This window comes from Lontra canadensis, unplaced genomic scaffold (assembly GCF_010015895.1).
Source record: "Lontra canadensis isolate GAN:19392208 unplaced genomic scaffold, GSC_riverotter_1.0 scaffold66, whole genome shotgun sequence".
NCBI lineage: Eukaryota > Metazoa > Chordata > Mammalia > Carnivora > Mustelidae > Lontra > Lontra canadensis.
Genome location: NW_022631060.1, coordinates 4,114,205 through 4,121,261, shown reverse-complemented (window position 1 = coordinate 4,121,261; position 7,057 = coordinate 4,114,205). Strand labels below are relative to the sequence as shown.

Below are 7,057 nucleotides of genomic sequence, written 5' to 3'. Positions count from 1 at the left end.
GGGCGGGCGGCCGGTGGCGGCGGGCGGCGGCGGCGGGGACGGCGGGGACGGCGGGGGCGGCGGGGGGCCGGGCCCGGGCTGGCGGGCGGGCGGCTCATGTGACCCAGACACGCGCTCCCCACCGGGCCGCGGGGCGGGGGCGGGGCGGGGGAGGGGGGGCGAGGCCGCCGCGGGGACCCGCCCCCTCCACACACCCCCCTCCTGCCGCAGCAGGGGAAAGGGGACGCGCCGCCCAGGGGGCCGGGCTCCCGGGTCGCCGCCGCCAGGACCCGGAGGGCGGGGTGCGGTTCTCCCGGCGAGGCCCCGGGAGGGGGCCGCTGGGCCTGAAGCAAGGAGCAGGACTCGAGCTCTGAGAAGCACTTTATTGCCCGCGTTTCGAGGGGTGGCAAGTCCCGCGGGGTAGCAAGGAGGGAACAACCGGCAGCCCGCGTCCAAGTGAGCCGCTCACGGCCGGGTGCCTGTGTCGGGAGGCGCGATCCCTGGTCCTCCAGGTGGGGGCTGCAGCTGCTGCCCCTGCAGTTTCTCTTGGAGCCTGGCTCTGTTGGCCCTGCACGGGAGAGCACCTGGATGGTCAGGACAGAGCATCCCAGAGGGTGGTGCCAGGACAGCGAAGGGAGAGGGCAGGACGGACTGGGACAGACCTGGCCCGCGCCCGTGTGTCATTGTAGATGGCTGTGATGACCCGGTCCTTTTCATCCATGAAGCTCCGGTGTATCTGCTCCAGCTTCCTGCAAGGGGGTTACAATTAACCCCAATCCCTGCGACCCCCCAAATCCACCCCCATGCCATCCAGGCCGCTCTAGGGTCTCCTCATTCATGAGGACCTCAGGCCAACTGCCTGTGCTAGGTGGGGAGAGGGACCCAGAAGGGCCACGGCTTATCCAGGGTCCACTGGTGACCCAGGTCCCTGGCTGCCCTGTTGAGGGGGTGACCACAGCTCCGGACATCAGGGTGTTCCTCCTCGCAGGAGACTAGAAAGGGTGTACATGTCACTCCGCCACTGAGCTAGGCAGGCTGCTGGCTGTGGGCATCAGCCCTTAGGTATCTTTGTTGTAGAACCTCGGTACCCATGGCATGCATAAAAGAGTGGCAGGGAGACAGCCGATTGCCCAACAAGTGAGGACAATTGCCAGTGAGGCCCAGTTACAACATATTTCCTTCTTGTACGTGATCTTGCTTGACTCCAGCACGTCCTGGCAGCAGCACCAAAGAATTACCTTCAAATGCCAAAAAAACTGAAAATGACATTAGCCTTTAGTGGAAGCAGAGCTGCCTTTGCCCAGGAGATGATGCTCAGGAGACCTACTTCGCGCCATTCTTAGCTGGAGAGACACAAAAGTGCAGGCCCCAGAGGCGGTGTGGATGTATGACTGACCACACTGGGCTCCCCCCATCCTCCGCCCTCTGCCCAGGGGGAAGGCAGGGAGGCACCTGAAGGCGACATAGTGCAGGCCCATGCCCGCCAGCATGATCAGGAGGCAGTACCCTAGAACCCGCTGGTTCTGTTTGTGCTGCTGCTTCCTCGACTCTGGTCCCTGAGGCCTCACACCAGGAAACTGGGCCCAATACTGGGCATTGGGGGGTTCCCAGGAGCCGCTGGGAGGGAGGAGAAAGGAAGTGTGGGATGAGGCTCCCTAGGGGACTTGGGGGTGGTGGGGCAAGCAAGGGGCAGGACGACTGTACCTGTGTGCCTGATACTTGTGTGCCTGATGAGCAGACCTGGCATGGGCCGCAGTTGCTGGAGGCTTTGGAGGACTTGCGGAGGACAGCTGGTGATCGTAGCTTCGGCGGCTCTGCTCTCGGCTGAGCACTTGATATGCTTCGCTGAGCTCCACAAAGCGGCTATGCAGGGCTGGATTCCCAGGGTCCCGGTCGGGGTGCAGCTGGGGTGGGACAGGACTCCCGTCAGCTCTCTTTCCATGTCCCTTCACAGAACCCAGCCCAGTAATGTCCACCCTCAAAGGCTCAAACCATCCCCAGAGGCCCTGCCTGGCCAGTAATCCTCCCTCTCAGGGCTGCCCAACCTTCTAGAAGGCCAGAGAGTCAGGAAGCACGGACTCCTGCCCCCTCCCCTGTTCAAGCCCTCCCCACCTGCTGCCTGGCTCTCACTTTATGCCTTGGTTCAGGCTTTCTCAAGAGCAGGCAGTTCAAAAGAACCACGTCCAGCCCATCACACAGAATCCTTGACGCCTGCCCCCAACCTTTCCTCCCAACTGGCCAGACCTCTGCCCTGAGGGCAACTCCCACTCTGCATGCTGAGGGATGTGGCACCATCCAGACTGAGCCACTCAACTCCTCTCCCGGGAATCTGAAATGTACCTTATCCAGCTCAAACTGACTGTCCCTCCTCCCCACCTAGGATCACTGGTACCTCTTTGGACTTGGAGAAGAAAGCTCGTTTAACTTCTTCAGTGCTGGCACCAGGATGCACCCCTAACAGTTCATAGTAGTTCCTGGGGCCAGACCTGTGGAGACAGGCCAGAAACTGCAGGGGCTGTAGAAACACAGAGGATATTCCTCTCCTCCCCCTCCCAGCACCCCCCACCCCCCGCACTCAACTCAGAAACCAGGAGGTTAAAAAAAAAAAGAAATTAAGAGGAAGAAGGAAGGAAAGAGAGAGAGAAAGAAAAAGGCAGAAAGAAAGAAAGAAAGACAAACAGGAAAAGAAAGAAAAAGAAGAAAGGATGGAAGAAAGAGAGGAGAAAGGAAGGAAAGAAGGAAGGAAAAGAAAAACAGAAAGAAAAGAAAGGAAGGAAGGAACCAGGTTGTGAGGAAGCTGAGGCCAAGGGAGCTCCACCTGTAAATCATCCCTCCCTTTTTGAGCATTTCAGGTATGGTGCAGATCAGAACATCTCAGTGTGTAGCCCTCAGACCCCTTGCGTAAACACACAGAAAGCTTGTTTAAAAAACAAAAGCAAAAGCAAAACCCCCCCAAAACCAGATTCCTGAGGCCCACTTCATTCCTGAGCATCAGACTCTCCAAAACCAGGCCCAGGAATCTGCATATTTGTGAGCCACACCCCCACCCCACCGCACCCCCGCCCACAGAGCTGCACAGTGGTGCTTGACCACCACGGCAGTCACGAAAAGAGCACTGAGTTTGGCTTGGACTCAAACTCTACTTCTTCCACTTAACTCGCTGTATGACTTGGGGGTCATCCCTTAATCTTTAATCCCGTGTCCTCAGTCGTGAAGGTGAGGGTTACCTGAAACTAGCCTGTAAGGCACCTGACACAGAGTACAGAGATCACAACTATCATAGTGCCTAGGTCCCGGCCTGGAGCTGGGCAGGCCCTCCTCAACGAAAACCCACTGAATGATGGGGGCCTGCCCCCTGCCCCCGACTCACCGCTGCCCGGAGGCCGCTGAGAAGAGCCGGGTGGCAGGGCTGCGGTGCCACGACCGGCACAGGCACAGGGACAGCATGGCGACAGGCCGGCGGCTGGTGAAAGGAGGCCACAAAGAAGAGTGCATCGGGACCAGGATGGGACACTTCAAGCACTCCGGGGCCAAAGGGAAGGGCCTGGCCCCGTTTACTTGCGAAGGCAAACTGAAGCTGCCTCGGGGAACCCAGGGGCGGCGGGGCCTCCTTTCCTCAGGACCGGACGCCGGTGTCCTGGACCTGCCCCTGCCTCTGACCCGGGCGTACGGAGCCCGTCCCCACACTGGCCTCCGTGTCCGGGACCAGCTGTCCCGGACGCCGGGGACCCTCTCCCCACCCTGGGAGCCTTGGGGTGGGCGGGTGAAGGAGGGGCCCGCCCCGCCCCTGCAGCGCTCACAGATTCCGCGGCCTCCTATTCCTGCCCCTATGCGGACCCCGCCCCCGCGTTCTCATTGGCTTAGACACCGATGCCCCGCCCACAGAACCCGAAGGTCCGGACGTACGTCAAAGGCCACACCCCACAAACCCATTGGCTTTTGGCGCCTCGGGTCCACCCAACGAGGTCGAGGCCCGCGGACCTGCGGAAAGACAACGGGCGCCGGTTGGCGAAGCGGGAGGGACGTTGCCTGCCCTCGCTGAGGCCTTCGACCCCGCTTCCGTTGCTCTGTCCCGGGAATAGGGCTGTTACTCTGCTCTGCAGCAAGACAGCTTTCGTAAAGCAGCTTCCACCGCATAGGAGGCCCGGACCTTCACCACGGCCTGGCAAGAGGGCTTCGTCCTCATTCTAGTTTGCGGAGGGAGAACCGAGTCTGGGTTTTTGTTGTTTCCCAACGCTCGTCCTGCCTCCCAGCCACCCAGGTCTCTCCCAGCGGTCCATCTCTGTCTCACAGAAACAGCAGATGCCAATGGAATCCAAGAATAAAGCCCTTTATTGTCTTCCAAGTCGTGCTAGGGTTGAGGACCCTCGGGACACTCAGGTGGGACTTCCCCGGACTTGGTTGTAGAGGAAGATAGCACCTTTAGCCGATGGGCAGAGCTCAGTCCACATTTCGGTCTCTTGCAACCTCTGTACCCTCTGTGGGGAGAGAGTAAGACCCCCAACATCCAGCCCTCAGGTCTCTTGCAGGAGCTGTGCCCCAGCGTTCCTAAGCCTCAGAACCCTCTGCACTTCACCGTCTCTAGGGAGACATGTTAAGGAAGCTGAAGAGGTTCCTGGCCCTCTCTTGGACTGAGGGCATCCCCAAAGAGGCCTTGTGGCTCTGGAGGAAAGCTCTAAGAGATTTCGCAGCCCCATCTGACCCAGCCCTGGGGAGACAGACATGTATCACCTGGCCTGTGCCAAGCCCAACACCAGCTCTTTGTCCAAGCAGGACACACTTTGCCATTTCACACCTGTGTCTCCAAAAAGATGATTCCCGTAGACTCGTGGGCCTCAGCTCCCCCACCCATGTAGTACTTCTTCACCTGCTCAGAAGTCAGGCTGCACCTGGAAAAGGACAGGAGAGTGGCTTGGGGAGTGTCCAGTCCCTGGAGGGTCCCTGAGAAACCCCAGCTGCCTCAGCCATTCCCCTGGACCACCCACCTACCCAGAACCCTGTACCCCGGAGTCCACTCACTGGACGTAGAACTCTGCACTGGCGCGGCCGGCGCTGGTCTCATTGCGGGCGATACCCAACAGCAGTGGCCGACTCAGAGCGGACAGTGGCACGTTCACCTGGGACAGGGCGTCCACCCGTCAGTGCCCACTGCCCACATCCCTGCCCGTCTCAATGAAGAACATTATCCTTGTACAGCATTTTACAGTTAGTATTTCAAGTGCCCAGAATCACAAAATGTCAGATCTTAGGCATGTTCACATTACAGATGGGAAAGGAGAACTCCAGAAACTAAACAGTTTGCCCAGGGTCACCCCAGGGAAGTCAGGAGTAACTGGGACTCGCATTAACTCCTCTTTTCAACACACGGCGCAGGGATGGGGTGGGGTGGGGGAGTGGATTAAGCAAGACATTTGTCATTGTTCCTTTTTTTTTCCGTTTTTTAAAAAAATGTTTAAAGGTTTTAATTTACTTGAGAGAGAGCGAGAGCACAAGAACGGCAGAGGAACAGAGGGAGAAGCAGATTCCCCACTGGACAGGGAGCCCAACACAGGGCTCGACCCCAGGACCCTGGGATCATGACCTGAGCCAAAGGCAAATGTTTCACCAACTAAGCCACCCAAGCGCCCCTCTTGTTCCCATTTTAAAGAAGAGCTTGAGGCACACAGATATGAGGGCTAGAATTCCACTCCACTTGTGCCTAACTGCAAAGCCAAGCTCTTCCCCCAAGGCTAGATGCCTGCAGACCCTCCCGCCAGCCCATACCTGGGGAATTCTGGCATGTTCTACCCCCTCCCTTCTTGCCCACCTGTCTGGGCCACTCTGCACTCACCTCGTCACAGATCTCCTGGAGGACGCTGGAGAAGAGTTCATGCACCACCAGCTCCCCAGGGAGGTTCTCGTGCAGGGGACTGTCACCAGGGCACACCGCCTGGGAGAGGTCAGGCTCAGCCCCTGTTCTCCATTTCTTCCCTCCCTGCCTCCCCCATATTTGCTGGCCCTTAGGGCCTGGCTATGCACAGAGTAAGAGTCTTGGTGATCCCCTGACCCAGGCCCACATTTCCATATGGACAACCAGAGATCCAGCTAGTCCTCTGTTCCCCACCCCTCAACCCATGCCCCCCATCATCCCCTAGTTTCCCACCCAGATAAGCACCAGGCCACCCTCCCCGCTTAAGGGATGAGGAAAACAAAGCCTTTTGTGTCTTTGTGCGTTTGCACCCAGCCTGGCATCTCACCTGAGGCTCAGGGTGCCCCCCAGGCACATCCACCAGCCCAGGTGCCTCGGCCACTTGCCGAGAGCGACGCAAGAAGACAAAGAAGTCATCTGCTGTGATCAGCATGGCACCAACCCCCAGCGGGTCTGCCAGGTAGGCTTGTTTGTCACCCCAGTCAGTGGCCCCCTGCTGTTGCAGCCGCCCCGCCGAGCCAGCCCAGTTAGTGCCCAGGAAGTCTCGGTAGGAAGTCAGGCCCAGGTGCAGGAGCAGTTGTGGTCCCTGTGAGCCAGTGGGGGCCAAGATGGCAGAGCGCAGACGGAATTTGGGGGCGTCAAAGAGCCAGGGCTGAGCCTGTAGCCGGCTCTCCCAGATGGCAGCGATGGCCTCGTCCCCTCCTGGCAGTGGGCGGCGGTCATGGTCTGGGCTCAGCTCAGCCCGTACCTGCTCCTCTGGCAGCCCACCTGGGGGGCACCGCAGCAGCAAAGACACCTCAGGGTCCATGATCTGGACAGGGCCACTCTGGGGGAGGACACAGCCGGGACTGTCACCCTGACAGCCCCACAGCGATCCTTGAGCCAAGCAGCTGGCCCCCTGGGCCACAGACCTCCTTAGGGTTCCCCCAGCCCTTCTGATCCCCTCTGACCTCTCCCTGGGCAGGAGAGTGTCTTATCCCAACAAGAGCCCCGAGATTCCTGCTGCCTGACATCCCTAGGACTCCCGCTCATCTCTACCACCCAGAGGTCCTGAGTCCAGTCACCCATTTATCCCCATTTCTCCCAATCCCAGGGTCCTCCCACCAACCCCTGGGGCGCCAGACCCCTCGCAGGATCCGGAAGCGCAAGCCTCCAGCAGCACTCACCGAA

At 59.6% G+C, this 7,057-nt stretch overlaps 2 protein-coding genes across 3 annotated transcripts; both read right to left on the bottom strand.

The window, feature by feature from the left end:
* Positions 1–342: 342 nt before the first annotated feature.
* Positions 343–3,774, bottom strand: DNAJC4 (DnaJ heat shock protein family (Hsp40) member C4). Of its 2 annotated transcripts, none has more exons than XM_032879339.1 (6): positions 3,350–3,774; positions 2,372–2,465; positions 1,684–1,883; positions 1,432–1,596; positions 642–728; positions 343–547 (listed from the first exon to the last, which is right to left on the bottom strand). In XM_032879339.1, the coding sequence occupies exons 1-6, from the start codon at positions 3,472–3,474 to the stop codon at positions 445–447; spliced, it is 774 nt and encodes a 257-aa protein (XP_032735230.1). In that variant the 5' UTR covers positions 3,475–3,774; the 3' UTR covers positions 343–444. The 2 variants fall into 2 exon arrangements, with proteins under 2 accessions (XP_032735230.1, XP_032735231.1); XM_032879340.1 differs by lacking the exon at positions 3,350–3,774 and adding an exon at positions 2,798–2,915.
* Positions 3,775–4,293: 519 nt separating this feature from the next.
* On the bottom strand, positions 4,294–7,047 carry NUDT22 (nudix hydrolase 22). Its single transcript, XM_032879338.1, has 5 exons — positions 6,216–7,047; positions 5,810–5,908; positions 4,999–5,096; positions 4,775–4,868; positions 4,294–4,457 (listed from the first exon to the last, which is right to left on the bottom strand). The coding sequence occupies exons 1-5, from the start codon at positions 6,693–6,695 to the stop codon at positions 4,356–4,358; spliced, it is 873 nt and encodes a 290-aa protein (XP_032735229.1). The 5' UTR covers positions 6,696–7,047; the 3' UTR covers positions 4,294–4,355.
* Positions 7,048–7,057: the final 10 nt, after the last annotated feature.

Bases quoted from the DNA above. Each gene is read 5' to 3' on its own strand.
- DNAJC4 (XM_032879339.1), bottom strand. From the start codon at position 3,474: ATGCACTCTTCTTTGTGGCCTCCTTTCACCAGCCGCCGGCCTGTCGCC. The intron at 2,466-3,349 runs GTGAGTCGGGGG...CTGTCTCCACAG, and splicing joins TCAGCGGCCTCCGGGCAGCG to GTCTGGCCCCAGGAACTACT. The intron at 548-641 runs GTCTGTCCCAGT...TCTCCCGTGCAG, and splicing joins GACACACGGGCGCGGGCCAG to GGCCAACAGAGCCAGGCTCC.
- NUDT22 (XM_032879338.1), bottom strand. From the start codon at position 6,695: ATGGACCCTGAGGTGTCTTTGCTGCTGCGGTGCCCCCCAGGTGGGCTG. The intron at 4,869-4,998 runs GTGAGTGGACTC...GTCCTTTTCCAG, and splicing joins AGTGCAGAGTTCTACGTCCA to GTGCAGCCTGACTTCTGAGC. The intron at 4,458-4,774 runs GTGTGAAATGGC...CTCTCCCCACAG, and splicing joins TCATCTTTTTGGAGACACAG to AGGGTACAGAGGTTGCAAGA.